The sequence below is a fragment of the Myxocyprinus asiaticus genome, chromosome 23 (assembly GCF_019703515.2).
Source record: "Myxocyprinus asiaticus isolate MX2 ecotype Aquarium Trade chromosome 23, UBuf_Myxa_2, whole genome shotgun sequence".
NCBI lineage: Eukaryota > Metazoa > Chordata > Actinopteri > Cypriniformes > Catostomidae > Myxocyprinus > Myxocyprinus asiaticus.
The window spans coordinates 36,726,376-36,749,729 of NC_059366.1; the positions used below are offsets into that span (position 1 = coordinate 36,726,376).

Below are 23,354 nucleotides of genomic sequence, written 5' to 3' on the forward strand. Positions count from 1 at the left end.
GTAATTTATTTATTGCTTTATCTACTTCCTCTATTTTGATATCAGCCTCACATAAGTCTCTAGTTTCCTGGTCTAACTGTGGTATGCTAGTGTGTATACTGTCAAAGAAAATATTACAGTCTGATCCAGAGAAGTATGAGCTATATAAAGAACTATAGAATTGAAAAATTTCTGAGGAAATAATTTTAGGGCTGGTATTTATATCTCCATTTACGTAAAGAGAATTTATAGCATTTTTTTCTTGTCGCTTCTTTTCAAGCCTACAAAAATAATTATTACTTTTTTCCCCTTTCTCTATCCATCTCGCTCTTGATCTCACATACGCTCCTTTAGCTTTTTGAGTATATAATTCATCAATTTTGGATTGTAAAGATATAATTTGTAACTTAGTTTCATTGTCCATTTCACTTTTATTACATAAATAATTTAATTCTCTTGTTAATTCTAACTCCAATTTTGCTCTGGCCTTACTTAAATTTTTACTAAATTGTATAGAAAACTCTCAAATCTTGTGTTTTAAATATTCCCATTTACTTATGAATGACATAAGGTCCTTACACAGTGCCACATTTTTAATTAGGGATTTAATTTGCAAGCAAAAGTCTTTATGTTTTAATAAATTAGCATTGAATTTCCAGTAACCCTTGTTACGTGATTCTCTTTTGCCCGAGTAGAAGGATACAGAGATGCAACAGTGATCCATTAAAGGTGCTGCGGATATTGAGATACACTATATTGCCAAAAGTATTCGCTCATCTACCTTTAGACGCATATGAACTTAAGTGACATCCCATTCTTAATCCATAGGGTTTAATATGACGTCGGCCCACCCTTTGCAGCTATAACAGCTTCAACTCTTCTGGGAAGGCTTTCCACAAGGTTTAGGAGTGTGTTTATGGGAATTTTTGACCATTCTTCCAGAAGCGCATTTGTGAGGTCAGACACTGATGTTGGATGAGAAGGCCTGGCTCGCAGTCTTCGCTCCAATTCATCCCAAAGGTGCTCTATCAGGTTGAGGTTAGGACTCTGTGCAGGCCAGTCAATTTCTTCCACACCAAACTCGCTCATCCATGTCTTTATGGACCTTGCTTTGTGCACTGGTGCACAGTCATGTTGGAACAGGAAGGGGCCATCCCCAAACTGTTCCCACAAAGTTGGGAGCATGGAATTGTCCAAAATCTCTTGGTATGCTGAAGCATTCAGAGTTCCTTTCACTGGAACTAAGGGGCCAAGCCCAGCTCCTGAAAAACAACCCCACACCATAATCCCCCCTCCACCAAATTTCACAGTTGACACAATGCAGTCAGACAAGTACCGTTCTCCTGGCAACCGCCAAACCCAGACTCGTCCATCAGATTGCCAGATGGAGAAGCGTGATTCGTCACTCCAGAGAACGCGTCTCCACTGCTCTAGAGTCCAGTGGCGGCGTGCTTTACACCACTGCATCCGACGCTTTGCATTGCACTTGGTGATATATGGCTTGGATGCAGCTGCTCGGCCATGGAAACCCATTCCATGAAGCTCTCTACGCACTGTTCTTGAGCTAATCTGAAGGCCACATGAACTTTGGAGGTCTGTAGCGATTGACTCTGCAGAAAGTTGGCGACCTCTGTGCACTATGCGCCTCAGCATCCGCTGACCCCACTCTGTCATTTTACGTGGCCTACTACTTCGTGGCTGAGTTGCTGTCATTCCCAATCGCTTCCACTTTGTTATAATACCACTGACAGTTGACTGTGGAATATTTAGTAGCGTGGAAATTTCACGACTGGACTTGTTGCACAGGTGGCATCCTATCACAGTACCACGCTGGAGTTCACTGAGCTCCTGAGAGCGGCCCATTCTTTCACAAATGCTTGTAGAAGCAGTCTGCATGCCTAGGTGCTTCATTTTATACACCTGTGGCCATGGAAGTAATTGGAACACCTGAATTCAATCATTTGGATGGGTGAGCGAATACTTTTGGCAATATAGTGTATCTTCAATAAAATCAATTAGGTTAGATGAGGTTAACCAATAATCAATTCTTGATTGATAAGTACCATTACGTTTGAACCAGGAAAATTGTTTAAGATTTGGATTCCCAGCCCTCCAAGCATCTACTACATTATTTTTAAAGCAAAAGTTAAGAAGGTTAAGATTGGGGTGAGAGGCATCAAATTTAGGTGGAAAGCGATCTATCGCTTCATCCATAACCATGTTGAAATCTCCTCCTATGATAATATTATCAGTTGGATTTACAAGTTTCAATTCAAATAGAGAGTCAGAAATTTCAGAAAGTAATTTGTTGTTTAGGGGAACATTATTGTAGCCATACACATTGAACAAAATAAACAAAACATCATTAATGTTTAGAACAACTGAAGCCCAGTGTCCGTTTGAGTCTGTCTTTACCTTTATAACTTTGCCAGGTAAGTTGTTAAACAGTATTGCCACTCCTGCAGAATGTGTAGAAGCATGACTGAAAATTATTTTGTCTCCCCATTGACTCGTCCAGAACTTCATATCATCAGGGTTGGAGTGCGTTTCTTGCAAAAATATACAATGTGAGTTTTTACCTTTGCAAAAAAGAAAGAAAGCTTTTCTTTTGATAGAGTTACGGAGACCCCTTGCATTTAAAGAAATACATGAAAAAGATGATTTCACTGAAAACATTTAACAAGTTAGAGCAACAACAATACAATAAAGTAAATAAATGAATAAAAGTAAAATGTGAAATAAGAAAGGACGAACAGTCAAATACGTTAAATGTAATTGTGCTCTATAGAACACAAAATAACGTTTCTCTCAAACAGAGCACTGTAACGAGATCTCGCTCAACAGCAAAAACATGGCAAGATATCCCATTTACACCTCTTGTCAACAAAGAAGGCGAAAGTGAACGGTTGTTGAAATCATCCGTCCTTGACAATCCGGGCGCCCTCTATGTAGCCATAGGGACCACGGTAGTATGCTTTCTTCCCTGCAGCTCTAGCTTCACTGATCCTCGGCCATAGTGCAGCGCGGGCTTCTCTGTCTCCCTTAGATAAATCTTCGGTGAACTTTACTCCCCTGAGTTTACAGACATCCGAAGGTTTGGTGGAGCGCCAGAACTCATCTCTGTGTTTCCGCATGCATAACTGAATGATCACCTGCCTGGATTTATCCTTCGTTTTGGGACCAACGCGGTGGATTGTATCCACAATGTCTTCAAGCCTGTGCTGCAGGTGAGGAGCAATTTCCGCTAACAGGTTTTCACCTGCTGTTTCCTTCATTCCGATTACTCTGAGGTTCCATCTTCTTTTATAGCGTTCGAGCTCCGACGTGCGGCTTATCAGATCTGCGTGTGATGTGCTAACAGAGGAGAGTTGTTTGTCGAACAAGTTTTTAAAAAAATTTTTTTATTTTTTTTATACAGTCCTTTATTTCCGTCGCGTTAAATTCCACGGATCTTGTCAGGTTAACGATCATTAAACTATTCTCATTGATCTTGCGCTCAATGCTGCTTAATTTCCCATCTAGTAGATCAAATCTGACAACTAAAGTTTCCAGGAGAGCTGCATTGGAAATCTCGGAGCTCTCGTCACCTTTCTGCTTCTTTTTTTTTTGGTTGGGGTATTCTGCGAGGAAGAAGATTCTTTGCGTTTCTCTTTGTGATCGTTGTAGTCGATTTCCATGGCGTATTCATGCTCAGCAAGAGTACCCGAAGTTTTTGTAGCCACCACTTTGTGTCCTGGAATAACTATTTTCGGATGATTAGAAGCTTTTTTTGCTGACATTGTCCATATACTCACTGATACGCGATAAATGGGATTATAAAAGGCTCAATATTAAGAAAAACTTAAAGGTTTGCTGGAGAGCTGAGAAAACTACATGTGCTTAGCCCGCCATCTTGTTGCCTCCCCGAGTCTATTGACACTTCTCCAGCAAAGTGTAGATTTACTGCATCATTACTACGACCAGCGATGGCAGTCACTTATTTCCAGGGGTTTCAGTACAGCGTAAAAATGTGACGTGTAGTGTAGGCGTTCTCCTAATTCAGAATTTGCATAGGTCACCGATCATGCGCACTAAAAGTGTATGGATAACCCACATCACTAACGGTTGAACAGTTATCTTTTTGCTGCTAATAGAAACAGATGTTGAAATTGAATATGTCAGTTTGTCAGAGTAGATTAATTCAACATCACACGCTAAAATAATCACACACTCTTGCCATTTAAACCATGTTAATTCTTGGAATACTTAAAGATCCGCGGTTACAGAGGTTTCGAGCGACATACCTGTCCCCACTGAATTACATGTACATGAAATACCTGTCTGTGTTTAGAATCAGAATCAGCTTTATTGCCAAGTATGCTTACACATACAAGGAATTTGTGTTGGTGACAGGAGCTTCAGTGTACAACAATACAAAAACAGCAGCAAGACATAGATAATAATAAAAAATAGTTATACACATATGTACATACATACACACGTACACATACGTAGTGCAATCTAATACAAATCTGTTATCTGTTATGTACAGTGCAAATGTTTTAGTTTTTGTTTGTTTGTTTGTTTCAGAGGAATGAAATGGCAGAAGAGGTTGGATGTTTTGGATAAATATATATATATATATATAAAAGACTAAACTGTGTATTGCACATAGTTATTTCTCAATGGGGCAATTTAACTGTTCATGAGATGGATTGCCTGTGGGAAAAACCTGTTCCTGTGCCTGACGGATCTGGTGCTCAGAGCTCTGAAGCGTCGGCCAGAAGGCAACAGTTCAAAAAGGTAGTGGGCAGGATGAGTGGGGTCCAGAGTGATTTTTCCATCCTTTTTCCTCACTCTGGAAATGTATAGTTCTTGAAGGGGGGTCTAGGGCAACCAATAATCCTCTCAGCAGTCCAAATTGTCCTTTGTAGTCTTCTGATGTCTGATTTCATAGCAGAACCAAACCAGACAGTTATTGAAGTGCAGCGGACAGACTCAATGACCGCTGAGTAGAACTGTATTAGCAGCGCCTGTGGCAGGTTGAACTTCCTCAGCTGGCGAAGGAAATACAACCTCTGCTGGGCCTTTTTCACAATGGAGTCAATGGGTTTCGAGCGATACGCCTGTCCCCTCTTAATTACATGTGCATCAAATACCTGTCTGTGTTTACAGGGTGTAATTCAGTGGGGACAGGCGTCTCGCTCGAAACCCCTGTAAACTCAGACAGGTATTTGATGCACATGTAATTCAGTGGGGACAGGCGTATCGCTCGAAACCCCTGTAAACACAGACAGGTATTTGATGCACATGTAATTCAGTGGGAACAGGCGTATCGCTCCAAACCCCTGTAAATACAGACAGGTGTTTGATGCACATGTAATTAAGAGGGGACAGGCGTCTCGATCGAAACCCCTGTAAACACAGACAGGTATTTGATGCACATGTAATTCAGTGGGGACAGGTATATTGCTCGAAACCCCTATAAACACAGACAGGTATTTGATGCACATGTAATTCAGTGGGGACAGGCATCTCGCTCGAAACCCCTGTAAACACAGACAGGTATTTCATGCACATGTAATTCAGTGGGGACAGGCGTATCGCTCAAAACCCTTGTAAACACAGACAGGTATTTTTATTTTTTTATTTTTCCCCTTTTATTCCCAATTTGGAATGCCCAATTCCCAGTGCACTCTAAGTCCTCGTGGTCTCGTAGTGATTCGCCTCTGTCCGGGTGGCGGAGGACGAATCCCAGTTGCCTCCGTGTCTGAGACAGTCAACCTGCGCATCTTATCACATGGCTTGTTGAGTGCGTTGCCATGGAGACATAGCATGTATGGAGGCTTCACGCCATCCACCATGGCAACCACACGCCCCACCGAGAACAAACCACATTATAGCGACCACGAGGAGGTTACCCCATGTGACTCTACCCTCCCTAGCAACCGGGCCAGTTTGGTTGCTTAGGAGACCTGGCTGGAGTCACTCAGCACGCCCTGGGATTCGAACTAGCGAAAAAGCAAACTCCAGGGGTGGTAGCCAGCATATTTTACCTCTGAGCTTCCCAGGCCCGAACTCAGACAGGTATTTTATGCATATGTAATTCAGAAACCCCTGTAAACATAGACAGGTATTTAGGTGTATTAATATTTTTTTTATTTAATTTATCACACATATACAGTTAAATTCTTTTTTTCACATATCCCAGCTAAGCTGGGGTCAGAGCACAGGGTCGCCTGGATCAGATAGAGTCAAGGGCCCAACAGTGGCATCTTGGCAGTGCTGGGGCTTGAACCCCCAACCTTCTGATCAATAACACAGAGCCTTAAGCACTGAGCCGTGTATCGCTCAAAATCCCTGTAGACACAGACAGGTATTTGATGCACAAGTAATTCAGTGGGGACAGGGGTATCACTTGAGGTATTTGATGCACATGTAATTCAGTGGGGACAGGTATATCGCTCGAAACCCCTGTAAACACAGACAGGTATTTCATGTACATGTAATTCAGTGGGGACAAGTACAGTGCATCCGGAAAGTATTCACAGCGCTTCATTTTTTCCACATTTTGTTATGTTACAGCCTTATTCCAAAATGGATTAAATTTGGGGTATACAAACAATACCCCATAATGACAACATGAAAGAAGTTTGTTTGAAATCTTTGCAAATTTATTAAAAATAAAAAATGAAAAAAATCAAATGTACATAAATATTCACAGCCTTTGCCATGGCACTCAAAATTGAGCTCAGGTGCAACCTGTTTCCACTGATCATCCTTGATATGTTTCTACAACTTGACTGGAGTCCACCTGTGGTAAATTCAGTTGATTGGACATGATTTGGAAAGGCACACACCTGTCTATATAAGGTCCCACAGTTAACAGTGCATGTCAGAGCACAAACCAAGCCATGAAGTCTAAGGATTTGTCTGTAGACCTCTGAGACAGGATTGTATTGAGGCACAGATCTGGGGAAGGGTACAGAAAAATTTCTGTAAATGGAAGAAGTTTGGAACCACCAGGACTCTTCTAGAGCTGGCCGCCTGGCCAAACTGAGCGATCGGGGGGGAAGGGCCTTAGTCAGGGAGGTGACCAAGAACCCGACAGTCACTCTGACAGAATTCCAGCATTTCTCTGTGGAGAAAGAACCTTCCAGAAGAATAACCATCTCTGCAGCACTCCACCAATCAGGCCTGTATGGTAGAGTGGCCAGACGGAAGCCACTCCTCAGTAAAAGGCACATGACAGCCCGCCTGGAGTTTGCCAAAAGGCACCTGAAGGACTCCCAGACCGTGAGAAACAAAGATTGAACTCTTTGTCCTGAATGGCAAGCGTCATGTCTGGAGGAAACCAGGCACCACTCATCACCTGGCCAATACCATCCCTACAGTGAAGCATGGTGGTGACAGCATCATGCTGTGGGGATGTTTTTCAGTGGCAGGAACTGTGGGACTAGTCAGGATCGAGGGAAAGCTGAATGCAGCAATGTACAGAGACATTCTTGATGAAAACCTGCTCCAGAGCACTCTGGACCTCAGACTGGGGTGACTGTTCATCTTCCAACAGGACATTGACCCACACAGCCAAGATAACAAAGGAGTGGCTACGGGACAACTCTGTGAATGTCCTTGAGTGGCCCAGCCAAAGCCCAGACTTGAACCAGATTGCACATCTCTGGAGAGATCTGAAAATGGCTGTGCACCGACACTCCCCATCCAACCTGATGAAGTTTGAGAGGTCCTGCAAAGAAGACTGGGAGAAACTGCCCAAAAATAGGTGTGCCAAGCTTGTAGCATCATACTCAAAAAGACTTGAGGCTGTAATTGGTGCCAACGGTGCTTCAACAAAGCATTGAGCAAAGGCTGTGAATACTTATGTTTGGGATTGTTTTTTTTTTTTTTAATAAATTTGCAAAGATTTCAAACAAACTACTTTCACGTTGTCATTATGGGGTATTGTTTGTAGAATTGAGGAAAGTGATTAATCCATTTTGGAACAAGGCTGTAACATAAAATGTGGAAAGTGAAACACTGTGAATACTTTCCAGATGCACTGTATATCGCTCGAAACCCCTGTAAACACAGACAGGTATTTCATGTACAATTAATAATTAATTATATTTATTTATCATACATTTGCACACATACAGTGAAATTCTTTTTTTCACATATCCCAGCTAAGCTGGGGTCAGAGTGCAGGGTCAGCCATGATATGGCACCTCTGGAGCAGTTAGGGTCAAGGGCCTTGCTCAAGGGCCCAACAGTGGAATCTTGGTAGTGCTGGGGCTTGAACCCCTGACTTTCTGATCAGTAACCCAGAGCCTTAACCACTGAGCCAGGTATTTTTTTCTTTTTTCCAAGAATTCAAATGGTTTAAATTGCGTGGGTGTGTGATTATTTTAGCGTGTGATTTTGAATTAATCTACTTTGACAAACTGACATATTCAATTTCAACATCTGTTTCTAATAGCAGCAAAAAGAAAACCGTTAGTGATGTGTGTTATCCATACATTTTTAGTGCGCATGATCGGTGACCTATGCAAATTCTGAATTAGGAGAACGCCTACACTACACGTCACATTTTTACGCTGTACTGAAACCCCTAGAAATAAGTGACTGTCGTTTGTATTCACCGATCTGTGGAAGAATGCTTATGTGCGCAGGCGCGTAGTGTTCCTTTACAAAGTGACATAGCCGACTACTGGCCTGGCATGCATAATACAGCGTTTTTAGTCGTTTTCGCGGATCCGTGTGAACGGGGATCGTTTTGACAATGTTGTCGTCTGTACGCGAAACTTTTCAAAAACTTAAAGGAAAAACTTTTCCATTTTTAGTTCGTGTAAACGTACCCTAACTATAAAAAATGGAACATGCAAACATAACAGAGGACTAGTAGGACATCTTTTCGGACTCTGTGAGGAGATAAGCAGATAACATGGTCCTGTTTCTTTAGTTGGTGTTTGCTTTAAGACTATGTATACAGATTGATTCATGTAGTTAAATGGCAAGGACAAACCAGCCACTGGATGATAACATGATACGTTTTGTCAAATTTCTGAGAGCTTAATTAGCTAAATTCTAGCAACAACATGGAAAAAGTCCAGCTTTATCATGTGAAGAGCAGAGGGCTCAAATGTACCTTCTAAATAGTAATGTGTCATTAAAGCAATCAGTCAATCAAGTCTGTGTGTTTAAGAGGTGCCTAAAACCCCCTTTACTGTTGTTAAAATGACAGTCATGCACTTTGAGTGGGTTATCACTTATGTAAGACAGAGCCAACAGTGATAAAAGGCACCAGTGTTTGATAAATAATTACATGTATTAATAGTAATAATCACAATAAATAATTCTTCCACAAAGTAAAATAGTTAATTATCCCAACTATAATATATTGCACATGGTGTCAGTGGACTTAGTGCATTACGGTAGAATTCAATTCGGCTTCAAACAAGGCACATCCAACCACACTGTGAGAACACAACAGTCATGTGGGAATCGTGTGTTCCAGGCAGGACGAGCTGATGAAATAAACGATAAGACTGCGTAACCTTACGTCAGGGTTATATGCATGCAGGGTATTTGATGTCAGTGTATGTCCATTTTCTAAATGACTGGCGCAAGCAGTACGTTTTTTTTATTTTATTTTTTTTTATGTAGCCACAAGTCTAATGACACCTAAAAACACAGTTCTTACGTGAGCACTTGAACATTTATTTTATCATCTTCACTCATTCATGTAATCATGCAATAGCACTGCCCACAACCGCAAAGCACTGCAAAGGGTGGTGCGAACTGCCAGACACATCATCGGAGGTGAGCTTCCCTCCCTCCAGGAAATATATACAAGGCGGTGTGTGAAAAAAGCTCGGAGGATCATCAGAGACTCCAGCCACCCGAGCCATGGGCTGTTCTCACTGCTACCATCAGGTAGGCGGTATCGCAGCATCAGGACCCGCACCAGCCGACTCCATGACAGCTTCTTCCCCCAAGCAATCAGACTTCTGAACTCTTGATCTCCCACGATCAAAATACATCAGCACTGCACTTTATTACTCTTACTCTTATATCTCACACCGGACTATTATAAATTATATTATCATTATTATATTATGTTCTCTCTTAACAACTGACTATCAACCGACAGCCTGAATGTCAATACAGTACAATACTGAACATTCTATATATATATATACTTTTGTTTTTTTTATATATATATTTTAATTTTTAATTTTTATTGAATAATGTGTATCTATATAGTAAAAAAAAAAAAAACAGCGTATTGTATACTGTACAGTGTATGTTATTATTTGTATATTGTTGAGTGTAATTATGTGTATAACAGATGTTTAAATTGCGTTGTGTTAATTTGATTTTATTGTAAATTGGTATATGTCTCATCACTGTCACGACTGCTATGTTGATCGGAACTGCACCCAAGAATTTCACACACCATTGCACTTGTGTATATGGCTGTGTGACAATAAAGTGATTTGATTTGATTTGATTTAATGGAAGTCTACAAGATTTTATTTTTAAACTTTCAATTAATATTTGTCACATGGTTATCTGTCACAAAGTTACATTTCCACAATCTAAGAGAACCTCAGACAATGACTAATTTTAAACTTTAATGACAGAATGCAAACTACTTCAAGCTGCTTTTTATTTTAAAAACAGTCATTATCATTAAAAGTTGTGCACATTATAACATGACATGCAAGGTGCTGCCAAATGCCTTTTATAACATGTGACTGTGCAGACTTTGTGATAATTTGTCAGAAGAAGGTCTTCAACAAATCAGCAGCTCCACCTAATATAGCACCCGTGGCTCCGCCCACAGATGCAGCAACTGCTGTAACCACCGTAGACATCCCAGCAGCACCTGATCAGGGAGAACATGGAAGGTCTTTAACTTAAAGAATACAGACAAGTCTTTAACTTGGCTTTCAAAAGGAAGTCTTAAACTGGCATAATCATACTCAAACATAGGCTAATCCAGTCCGGTGAAGACATTTCCTCAATTTCAGAACACAATAACATTCCTTGTACATTAATTGATCATTTGCTAAGCCCCTCCTTAAAAGTGCTTCTGACCAATCCTGTCGTAGCAACTGTTGCCCTGCCGCCATTACTCTGACATGCTTTTGCTATTTTCCAATGACAGCCTATGGAATTTATGTGTGTTTGAGTAATTTTAAGTGGGATTTTATCAAAATAATCAAAAAAAAATAAAATAATTATAAACACGTTGTTGCCAGATCATTTGTAATAGTGACACGAGTTACCCAGAGAGGATACATGCAGTGTTTTCTTTCTTTAAAAAAAAAAAAAAAATTGGGTAGAGCATACTATGGATTAAACTGTGTCAGACCTCATTCCCAAATGGACATATAATATCTGCAACTACACCTACATTTGCTCCAAGGTAAATTAAAGCTAATAACTGAACGTTAATTCATATATGTATTGATTCAAGTCATAGTAAAAGCGACAGTAAAAACAGTTCACAGCATCAAAATGAGCATGTTACGAGACGTTATAAACAGTGCTATTCACTTACGCTAATGTTATTAGATGTGTAATCACTATTCAATGAAGTTTTTCTCTTTTCAAGTACCTGTAATAATCATCTGCCTTGATTCTGATTTACTCTCTCCACAGTTTTTAATCAAATTACTGCATAATTTAACTATTTCTTTTACAAAAACTTAAGATAAATATGCATTACAATGTCACTCTTCATACCAGCTCGCGTAAAAATATGATCTATTCTGTTTATGAGAATATTTTGATAATATAATTCATTACAATGGGGAGTTCTGCAGAGCTTGTCAGAGTGAGCAACCATATCCAAGTGGGGCGGAGCTTAGCTAAGGGTCAATTAGGTGTCATAAGTTTAGTTGCACCTATAAAAGTAATTAATTTCAACACAGGGACCTGCTGACTGGAGGATAGCCACCAAAGTTCCTGCAGCCACACCACCCCCATTGGCTACAGCTGCTGATGACATCATGCTGGCCGCCAGAGAACTTGCTGCGATACCGGCGGAGGTGAATCCAGCCGCAGTGAGCGCCAGTGGAGCCAACGCAACTGCACCAGCTGTAATCAACATAAATAGCGCTGAGCATCCTAGTGAAAAATAATCTGTACCATTTAACATTTAAATCTACAGCACTACTTGATGAAAGAAAAAAGCTAAAACCATGCCTAAGTTGGTTGTTTTAAGCCCTGTACACATATGCAGCGACTTTATCGCTCGATGTTGCTAGTCTCTGTACTATGAAGTCGCTCCTGGGCGTTCCTACATCTGTTGCTCTAATGTTATTGGTGGACTGAACATCTGGCCATATCTTTAAAAATTGTGATCACAGATAAGATATATTTCCGGTAAAACCAAGATATTATATAAGAAATTTGTTCTCTTGTCACTAAAAAATTACTGTGGAGAGTGTTGTTACATAAACTACAGTGGTGCTCAATGCATGAAATCATTAACCAGATTAGCAATCTATCAATGTACAAAATCTACAACTCAAACCCACTCAGACTGCCAATGATTTCTAAAACTTCATTCTAATTTGACAAATAATCAATAATCTTGTCCCTAAAAATGAACATTCTGCAGGGAGAGTGATTTAACATGAACTGCACCAGTGCTCATTGCATCAGATTAATAATGAGATGAACGAACTTCCAATGTACGAATCAAACTCACTCAGACTGCCGACATTTTCCTTTCCATGGATAACTTTTTTTTTATATCCATGTATATGGTTACAGACAAGTCATACAGAACAGTGAAAACACTCATAGAAACTTTTCTCCTCTGTCTTGACTTGCCTGCAAGAGACAGGTGACATGAGCCTCAGTGAACACCTTCTTCACTCCTATTGGTTGTCTTTCCCGAAATTCGCTTCTCATTTGCATAAAGTTAAACTATTCTCAACTTTATCATGTCGCTCGCCACGCCCACATCTATTCGCCAGAAGTCACTGTCACTCATGTCGGTGGAAGTCGCCAGCTCTCATTGAAAATGAATGGGATCGTGTGGCTTTGTCACTGGAAGTCGCTGCATGTGTGTACGGGGCATTAGCTGCTTTTGAGCAGGGTTACAAGCATTTTCTGTATTAAGCGCTTCATTAGACAGAAGCAAATACTGAAAACATCTTACCAGCCCCAACTGTAACCCCAATAATGGTGAACAGTCCTGAAAATAAAAAAATACAAGATGAAACACAGAAAAGATTTTTATGGTGAATCTATAACCATAAACAAAGTACCATAAATATAAAAATAATTTTCTGTTTATTTTCAATTCTGCTCTAGCTTTGGTACTAGTTAAAACCAGTACCAAGGTAAGAATTCTAGTAAGAATTTAATTTCAGAACTCTGCAATTAAACATATCTTTAATTTGATATTTTACTAGTAACAATTCAATTGTAGAGCTCTGTAATTGAAATTTTTACTAGTAAAAATGCAATTATAGAGCTCTATAATTCAAATTCTTACTGGTGAAAAATCAGTTAGAGAGCTCATTAACTGAAATTCTAAGAAGTAAAAATAAAATTATAAGGAGTAACACTTGGAACCTTAAAAGATAATTTGGCCTTCCATATACTCGTACAAATGTCATCAGAGAGCTGTGTAATTGTAATTCTTACTAGTAATGTATATATATATATATATATATATATATATATATATATATATATATATATATATATATATATATATATTTTTTTATTTTTATTTTTTATTTTTTTTTTTTGTGGAACGTGAAGCGCTGTGAATACTTTCCGGATGCACTGTATATCGCTCAAAACCCCTGTAAACACAGACAGGTATTTCATGTACATGTAATTCAGTGGGGACAGATATATCGCTCCAAACCCCTGTAACCGCGGATCTTTATTCCAAGAATTCAAATGGTTTAAATGGCGCGAGTGTGTGATTATTTTAGCGTGTGATTTTGAATTAATCTACTTTGACAAACTGACATATTCAATTTCAACATCTGTTTCTAATAGCAGCAAAAAGAAAACAGTTCAACTGTTAGTGATGTGGGTTATCCATACACTTTTAGTGCGCATGATCGGTGACCTATGCAAATTCTGAATTAGGAGAACGCCTACACTACATGTCACATTTTTACGCTGTACTGAAACCCCTAGAAATAAGTGACTGTCGTTTGTATTCACCGATCTGTGGAAGAATGCTTATGTGCGCAGGCGCGTAGTGTTCCTTTACAAAGTGACAGCCGACTACTGGCCTGGCATGCATAATACAGCATTTTTAGTCGTTTTCGCGGATCCGTGTGAACGGGGATCGTTTTGACAATGTTGTCGTCTGTACGCGAAACTTTTCAAAAACTTAAAGGAAAAATGTTTCCGTTTTTAGTTCGTGTAAACGTACCCTAACTATAAAAAATGGAACATGCAAACATAACAGAGGACTAGTAGGACATCTTTTCGGACTCTGTGAGGAGATAAGCAGATAACATGGTCCTGTTTCTTTAGTTGGTGTTTGCTTTAAGACTATGTACACAGATTGATTCATGTAGTTAAATGGCATGGACAAACCAGCCACTGGATGATAACATGATACTTTTTGTCAAATTTCTGAGAGCTTAATTAGCTAAATTCTAGCAACAACATGGAAAAAGTCCAGCTTTATCATGTGAAGAGCAGAGGGCTCAAATGTACCTTCTAAATAGTAATGTGTCATTAAAGCAATCAGTCAATCAAGTCTGTGTTTAAGAGGTGCCTAAAACCCCCTTTACTGTTGTTAAAATGACTGTCATGCACTTTGAGTGGGTTATCACTTGTGTAAGACAGAGCCAACAGTGATAAATGCACCAGTGTTTGATAAATAATTACATGTATTAATAGTAATAATCACAATAAATAATTCTTCCACAAAGTAAAATAGTTAATTATCCCAACTATAATATATTGCACATGGTGTCAGTGGACTTAGTGCATTACGGTAGAATTAAATTCGGCTTCAAACAAGGCACATCCAACCACACTGTGAGAACACAACAGTCATGTGGGAATCGTGTGATCCAGGCAGGACGAGCTGATGAAATAAACGATAAGACTGCGTAACCTTACGTCAGGGTTATATGCATGCAGGGTATTTGATGTCAGTGTATGTCCATTTTCTAAATGACTGGCGCAAGCAGTACGTTTTTAAAAAAAATTTTTTATGTAGCCACAAGTCTAATGACACCTAAAAACACAGTTCTTACGTGAGCACTTGAACATTTATTTTATCATCTTCACTCATTCATGTAATGGAAGTCTACAAGATTTTATTTTTAAACTTTTCTTTCAATTAATATTTGTCACATGGTTATCTGTCACAAAGTTACATTTCCACAATCTAAGAGAACCTCAGACAATGACTAATTTTAAACTTTAATGACAGAATGCAAACTACTTCAAGCTGCTTTTTATTTTAAAAACAGTCATTATCATTAAGAGTTGTGCACATTATAACATGACATGCAAGGTGCTGCCAAATGCCTTTTGTAACATGTGACTGTGCAGACTTTGTGATAATTTGTTAAAAGAAGATCTTCAACAAATCAGCAGCTCCACCTAATATAGCACCCGTGGCTCCGCCCACAGATGCCGCACCCGTGGCTCCGCCCACAGATGCCGCACCTGCTGTAACCACCGTAGACATCCCAGCAGCACCTGATCAGGGAGAACATGGAAAGTCTTTAACTTAAAGAATACAGACAAGTCTTTAACTTGGCTTTCAAAAGGAAGTCTTAAACTGGCATAATCATACTCAAACATAGGCTAATCCAGTCCGGTGAAGACATTTCCTCAATTTCAGAACACAGTAACAGTCCTTGTATATTAATTGACCATTTGCTAAGCCCCTCCTTAAAAGTGCTTCTGACCAATCCTGTCGTAGCAACTGTTGCCCTGCCGCCATTACTCTGACATGCTTTTGCTATTTTCCAATGACAGCCTATGGAATTTATGTGTGTTTGAGTAATTTTAAGTGGGATTTTATCAAAATAATAAAAAAAAAAAAAAAAAAATTATAAACACATTGTTGCCAGATCATTTGTAATAGTGACACGAGTTACCCAGAGAGGATACATGCAGTGTTTTCTTTCTTTAAAAAAAATAAAAAAATTGGGTAGAGCATACTGTGGATTAAACTGTGTCAGACCTCATTCCCAAATGGACATATAATATCTGCAACTACACCTACATTTGCTCCAAGGTAAATTAAAGCTAATAACTGAACGTTAATTCATATATGTATTGATTCAAGTCATAGTAAAAGCGACAGTAAAAACAGTTCACAGCATCAAAATGAGCATGTTATGAGATGTTATAAACAGTGCTATTCACTTACGCTAATGTTATTAGATGTGTAATCACTATTCAATGAAGTTTTTCTCTTTTCAAGTGCCTGTAATAATCATCTGCCTTGATTCTGATTTACTGTCTCCACAGTTTTTAATCAAATTACTGCATAATTTCTTTTACAAAAACTTAAGATAAATATGCATTACAATGTCACTCTTCATACCAACTCACGTAAAAATGTGATCTATTCTGTTTATGAGAATATTTTGATAATATAATTCATTACAATGGGGAGTTGACAAGTCCAGACAAGTCATACAGAACAGTGAAAACGCTCATAGAAACTTTTCTCCTCTGTCTTGACTTGCCTCCAAGAGACAGGTGACATGAGCCTCAGTGAACACCTTCTTCACTCCTATTGGTTGTCTTTCCCGAAATTCACTTCTCATTTGCATAAAGTTAAACTATTCTCAACTTTATCATGTCGCTCGCCATGCCCACATCTATTCGCCAGAAGTCACTGTCACTCGTGTCGGTGGAAGTTGCCAGCTCTCATTTAAAATGAATGGGATCGTGTGGCTTTGTCACTGGAAGTCGCTGCATGTGTGTACGGGGCATTAGCTGCTTTTGAGCAGGGTTACAAGCATTTTCTGTATTAAGCACTTCATTAGACAGAAGCAAATACTGAAAACATCTTACCAGCCCCAGCTGTATTCCCAGTAATGGTGAACAGTCCTGAAAATAAAAAATACAAGGAGTTTAAAAATGATGAAACTCAGAAAAGATGTTTATGGTGAATCTATAACCATAAACAAAGTACCGTAAATATAAAAATAATTCTCTGTTTATTTTCAATTCTGTTCTAGCTTTGGTACTAGTTAAAACCAGTACCAAGGTAAGAATTCTAGTAAGAATTTAATTTCAGAACTCTGCAATTAAACATATCTTTAATTTGATATTTTACTAGTAAAAATGCAATTATAGAGCTCTATAATTCAAATTCTTACTGGTGAAAAATCAATTAGAGAGCTCATTAACTGAAATTCTAAGAAGTAAAAATAAAATTATAAGGAGTAACACTTGGAACCTTAAAAGATAATTTGGCCTTCCATATACTTGTAAAAATGTCATCAGAGAGCTGTGTAATTGTAATTCTTACTAGTAAAAAAAAAAAAAATATATATATATATATATATATATATATATATATATATATATATATATATATATATATATATATAAATTTTATTTTATTTTTAATTTATTTTTTTATTTTTTTGTGGAACGTGAAGCGCTGTGAATACTTTCCGGATGCACTGTATATCGCTCAAAACCCCTGTAAACACAGACAGGTATTTCATGTACATGTAATTCAGTGGGGACAGATATATCGCTCCAAACCCCTGTAACCGCGGATCTTTATTCCAAGAATTCAAATGGTTTAAATGGCGCGAGTGTGTGATTATTTTAGCGTGTGATTTTGAATTAATCTACTTTGACAAACTGACATATTCAATTTCAACATCTGTTTCTAATAGCAGCAAAAAGAAAACAGTTCAACCGTTAGTGATGTGTGTTATCCATACACTTTTAGTGCGCATGATCAGTGACCTATGCAAATTCTGAATTAGGAGAACGCCTACACTACACGTCACATTTTTACGCTGTACTGAAACCCCTAGAAATAAGTGACTGTCGTTTGTATTCACCGATCTGTGGAAGAATGCTTATGTGCGCAGGCGCATAGTGTTCCTTTACAAAGTGACAGCCGACTACTGGCCTGGCATGCATAATACAGCATTTTTAGTCGTTTTCGCGGATCCGTGTGAACGGGGATCGTTTTGACAATGTTGTCGTCTGTACGCGAAACTTTTCAAAAACTTAAAGGTAAAACTTTTCCATTTTTAGTTCGTGTAAACGTACCCTAACTATAAAAAATGGAACATGCAAACATAACAGAGGACTAGTAGGACATCTTTTCGGACTCTGTGAGGAGATAAGCAGATAACATGGTCCTGTTTCTTTAGTTGGTGTTTGCTTTAAGACTATGTACACAGATTGATTCATGTAGTTAAATGGCAAGGACAAACCAGCCACTGGATGATAACATGATACTTTGTCAAATTTCTGAGAGCTTAATTAGCTAAATTCTAGCAACAACATGGAAAAAGTCCAGCTTTATCATGTGAAGAGCAGAGGGCTCAAATGTACCTTCTAAATAGTAATGTGTCATTAAAGCAATCAGTCAATCAAGTCTGTGTTTAAGAGGTGCCTAAAACCCCCTTTACTGTTGTTAAAATGACTGTCATGCACTTTGAGTGGGTTATCACTTGTGTAAGACAGAGCCAACAGTGATAAATGCACCAGTGTTTGATAAATAATTACATGTATTAATAGTAATAATCACAATAAATAATTCTTCCACAAAGTAAAATAGTTAATTATCCCAACTATAATATATTGCACATGGTGTAAGTGGACTTAGTGCATTACGGTAGAATTCAATTCGGCTTCAAACAAGGCACATCCAACCACACTGTGAGAACACAACAGTAATGTGGGAATCGTGTGATCCAGGCAAGACGAGCTGATGAAATAAACGATAAGACTGCGTAACCTTACGTCAGGGTTATATGCATGCAGGGTATTGGATGTCAGTGTATGTCCATTTTCTAAATGACTGGCGCAAGCAGTACGTTTTTTTTGTTTTGTTTTTTTTTATGTAGCCACAAGTCTAATGACACCTAAAAACACAGTTCTTACGTGAGCACTTGAACATTTATTTTATCATCTTCACTCATTCATGTAATGGAAGTCTACAAGATTTTATTTTTAAACTTTTCTTTCAATTAATATTTGTCACATGGTTATCTGTCACAAAGTTACATTTCCACAATCTAAGAGAACCTCAGACAATGACTAATTTTAAACTTTAATGATAGAATGCAAACTACTTCAAGCTGCTTTTTATTTTAAAAACAGTCATTATCATTAAGAGTTGTGCACATTATAACATGACATGCAAGGTGCTGCCAAATGCCTTTTGTAACATGTGACTGTGCAGACTTTGTGATAATTTGTTAAAAGAAGATCTTCAACAAATCAGCAGCTCCACCTAATATAGCACCCGTGGCTCCGCCCACAGATGCCGCACCTGCTGTAACCACCGTAGACATCCCAGCAGCACCTGATCAGGGAGAACATGGAAAGTCTTTAACTTAAAGAATACAGACAAGTCTTTAACTTGGCTTTCAAAAGGAAGTCTTAAACTGGCATAATCATACTCAAACATAGGCTAATCCAGTCCGGTGAAGACATTTCCTCAATTTCAGAACACAATAACATTCCTTGTACATTAATTGACCATTTGCTAAGCCCCTCCTTAAAAGTGCTTCTGACCAATCCTGTCGTAGCAACTGTTGCCCTGCCGCCATTACTCTGACATGCTTTTGCTATTTTCCAATGACAGCCTATGGAATTTATGTGTGTTTGAGTAGTTTTAAGAGGGATTTTATCAAAATAATCAAAAAAAAAAAAAAAATTATAAACACATTGTTGCCAGATCATTTGTAATAGTGACACGAGTTACCCAGAGAGGATACATGCAGTGTTTTCTTTCTTTAAAAAAAAAAAAGAAAAAAATGGGTAGAGCATACTATGGATTAAACTGTGTCAGACCTCATTCCCAAATGGACATATAATATCTGCAACTACACCTACATTTGCTCCAAGGTAAATTAAAGCTAATAACTGAACGTTAATTCATATATGTATTGATTCAAGTCATAGTAAAAGCGACAGTAAAAACAGTTCACAGCATCAAAATGAGCATGTTATGAGATGTTATAAACAGTGCTATTCACTTACGCTAATGTTATTAGATGTGTAATCACTATTCAATGAAGTTTTTCTCTTTTCAAGTGCCTGTAATAATCGTCTGCCTTGATTCTGATTTACTGTCTCCACAGTATTTAATCAAATTACTGCATAATTTAACTATTTCTTTTACAAAAACTTAAGATAAATATGCATTACAGTGTCACTCTTCATACCAGCTCACGTAAAAATATGATCTATTCTGTTTATGAGAATATTTTGATAATATAATTCATTACAATGGGGAGTTCTGCAGAGCTTGTCAGAGTGAGCAACCATAACCAAGTGGGGCAGAGCTTAGCTAAGGGTCAATTAGGTGTCATAAGTTTAGTTGCACCTATAAAAGTAATTAATTTCAACACAGGGACCTGCTGACTGGAGGACAGCCACCAAACTTCCTGCAGCCACACCACCCCCATTGGCTACAGCTGCTGATGACATCATGCTGGCCGCCAGAGAACTTGCTGCGATACCGGCGGAGGTGGATCCAGCCGCAGTGAGCGCCAGTGGAGCCAACGCAACTGCACCAGCTGTAATCAACATAAATAGCGCTGAGCATCCTAGTGAAAAATAATCTGTACCATTTAACATTTAAATCTACAGCACTACTTGATGAAAGAAAAAAGCTAAAACCATGCCTAAGCTGGTTGGCTGGTTTTAAACCCTGTACACATATGCAGCGACTTTATCGCTCGATGTTGCTAGTCTCTGTACTATGAAGTCGCTCCTGGGCGTTCCTACAGCTGTTGCTCTAATGTTATTGGTGGACTGAACATCTGGCCATATCTTTAAAAATTGTGATCACAGATAAGATATATTTCCGGTAAAACCAAGATATAAAAAATTACTGTGGAGAGTGTTGTTACATAAACTACAGCGGTGCTCAATGCATGAAATCATTAACCAGATTAGCAATCTATCAATGTACAAAATCTACAACTCAAACCCACTCGGACTGCCGATGATTTCTAAAACTTCATTCTAATTTGTCAAATAATCAATAATCTTTTCCATAAAAATGAACATTCTGCAGGGAGAGTGATTTAACATGAACTGCACCAGTGCTCATTGCATCAGATTAATAATGAGATGAACGAACTTTCAATGTACGAATCAAACTCACTCAGACTGCCGACATTTTCCTTACCATGCATAATTTTTTTTATATCCAAGTATATGGTTACAGACAAGTCATACAGAACAGTGAAAACGCTCATAGAAACTTTTCTCCTCTGTCTTGACTTGCCTGCAAGAGACAGGTGACATGAGCCTCAGTGAACACCTTCTTCACTCCTATTGGTTGTCTTTCCCGAAATTCGCTTCTCATTTGCATAAAGTTAAACTATTCTCAACTTTATCATGTCGGTGGAAGTCGCCAGCTCTCATTGAAAATGAATGGGATCGTGTGGCTTTGTCACTGGAAGTCGCTGCATGTGTGTACGGGGCATTAGCTGCTTTTGAGCAGGGTTACAAGCATTTTCTGTATTAAGCGCTTCATTAGACAGAAGCAAATACTGAAAACATCTTACCAGCCCCAGCTGTAACCCCAATAATGGTGAACAGTCATGAAAATAAAAAATACAAGGAGTTTAAAAATGGTGAAACTCAGAAAAGATGTTTATGATGAATATAATTCAAATTCTTACTGGTGAAAAATCAATTAGAGAGCTCATTAACTGAAATTCTAAGAAGTAAAAATAAAATTATAAGGAGTAACACTTGGAACCTTAAAAGATAATTTGGCCTTCCATATACTCGTAAAAAATGTCATCAGAGAGCTCTGTAATTGTAATTCTTACTAGTAAAAAAAACAACAAAAAAAACACACACATATATATATATATATATATATATATATATATATATATATATATATATATATATATATATATACACAGTTATATTTAATGCGTTATAGCTTTATTAAAGTTGAAATAAAAAATATATATATATATATATATATATATATATATATATATATATATATATATATATATATATATATATATGTATACTTGGAACCTTAAAAGATAATTTGGCCTTCCATATACTCGTAAAAAATGTCATCAGAGAGCTCTGTAATTGTAATTCTTACTAGTAAAAAAAACAACAAAAAAAAAACACACACACATATATATATATATATATATATATATATATATATATATATATATATATATATATATACAGTTATATTTAATGCGTTATAGCTTTATTAAAGTTGAAATAAAATATATATATATATACTTGGAACCTTAAAAGATAATTTGGCCTTCCATATACTCGTAAAAAATGTCATCAGAGAGCTCTGTAATTGTAATTCTTTGACTATATTGCCAAAAGTATTCGCTATATATATATATATATATATATATATATATATATATATATATATATATATATATATATATATATATATATATATTTTATTTCAACTTTAATAAAGCTATAACGCATTAAATATAACTGTATTAAAGATGTAACGCCGGGGTGTTTCCTTTTAAGACGCTGGACAGGCAAGTTTTGCTTCAGCAGAGCGGCAGCTCCGGCTCCATTTATTCCACAAGGAGAGTGCTTCTCTATCAAATTCCAACTGGTAAACATTGTGGTACAGTCTGCTCATATTATAATATTGTTGGCTATTGAATGATAAATCGCTTGTAATGTTCTCATTTGTAAGTCTTCGATAAATAATTAAACGTAGATGCAATGTATGTTTATGAAAATTGGATACTTACCGCCCGTCATGATTTCGAAGATTTCGAGTGAGAACAGCCGAAGGATGGGAAAATGTTTTCCTTCACAAGACTGATTTGTGCTGCTAATAAATGTATGCGCTATGCAGCAGGGAATTTAGAGACGGCACCACGCCCCATAATATGAGGTAATGTGTTTTTAAGTATATACGAAATCGAAACCGACTGTTTCCTTGGAATCCAAATGTTGTGAGACAAACAGGCTACCTCCAGGGGGCGCTTGGAAGCATTGACGGTAATCAATAAATTAAAGATTCTACAGTTAGATTAGATGATACAGGGATACATAATAATAATAAAAAATAAAAAAAATCCAGGCTTATCCAGGCTTGGATGCTGTTGAACTGAGCACAGTCTCTGAATGAACCTGAGTTTTAGTTAAAACCTCTGGGGTTGGTCCTTTTTGGGAAACGAAACTGAAACCAA

General features: G+C 37.9%; 1 protein-coding gene across 6 annotated transcripts; it reads right to left on the minus strand.

The window, feature by feature from the left end:
• Nucleotides 1–10,607: 10,607 nt before the first annotated feature.
• Nucleotides 10,608–23,110, minus strand: LOC127414078 (interferon alpha-inducible protein 27-like protein 2B). Of its 6 annotated transcripts, XM_051651805.1 has the most exons (8): nucleotides 22,911–23,103; nucleotides 20,541–20,702; nucleotides 19,412–19,483; nucleotides 16,996–17,031; nucleotides 15,565–15,663; nucleotides 13,133–13,168; nucleotides 11,899–12,060; nucleotides 10,608–10,843 (listed from the first exon to the last, which is right to left on the minus strand). In XM_051651805.1, exons 1-8 carry the CDS (start codon nucleotides 22,918–22,920, stop codon nucleotides 10,737–10,739), a joined length of 684 nt encoding a protein of 227 aa, XP_051507765.1. In that variant the 5' UTR covers nucleotides 22,921–23,103; the 3' UTR covers nucleotides 10,608–10,736. The 6 variants fall into 6 exon arrangements, with proteins under 6 accessions (XP_051507765.1, XP_051507766.1, XP_051507767.1 ...); XM_051651806.1 differs by lacking the exon at nucleotides 19,412–19,483 and having other exon boundaries at nucleotides 22,911–23,110; XM_051651807.1 differs by lacking the exon at nucleotides 15,565–15,663.
• Nucleotides 23,111–23,354: the final 244 nt, after the last annotated feature.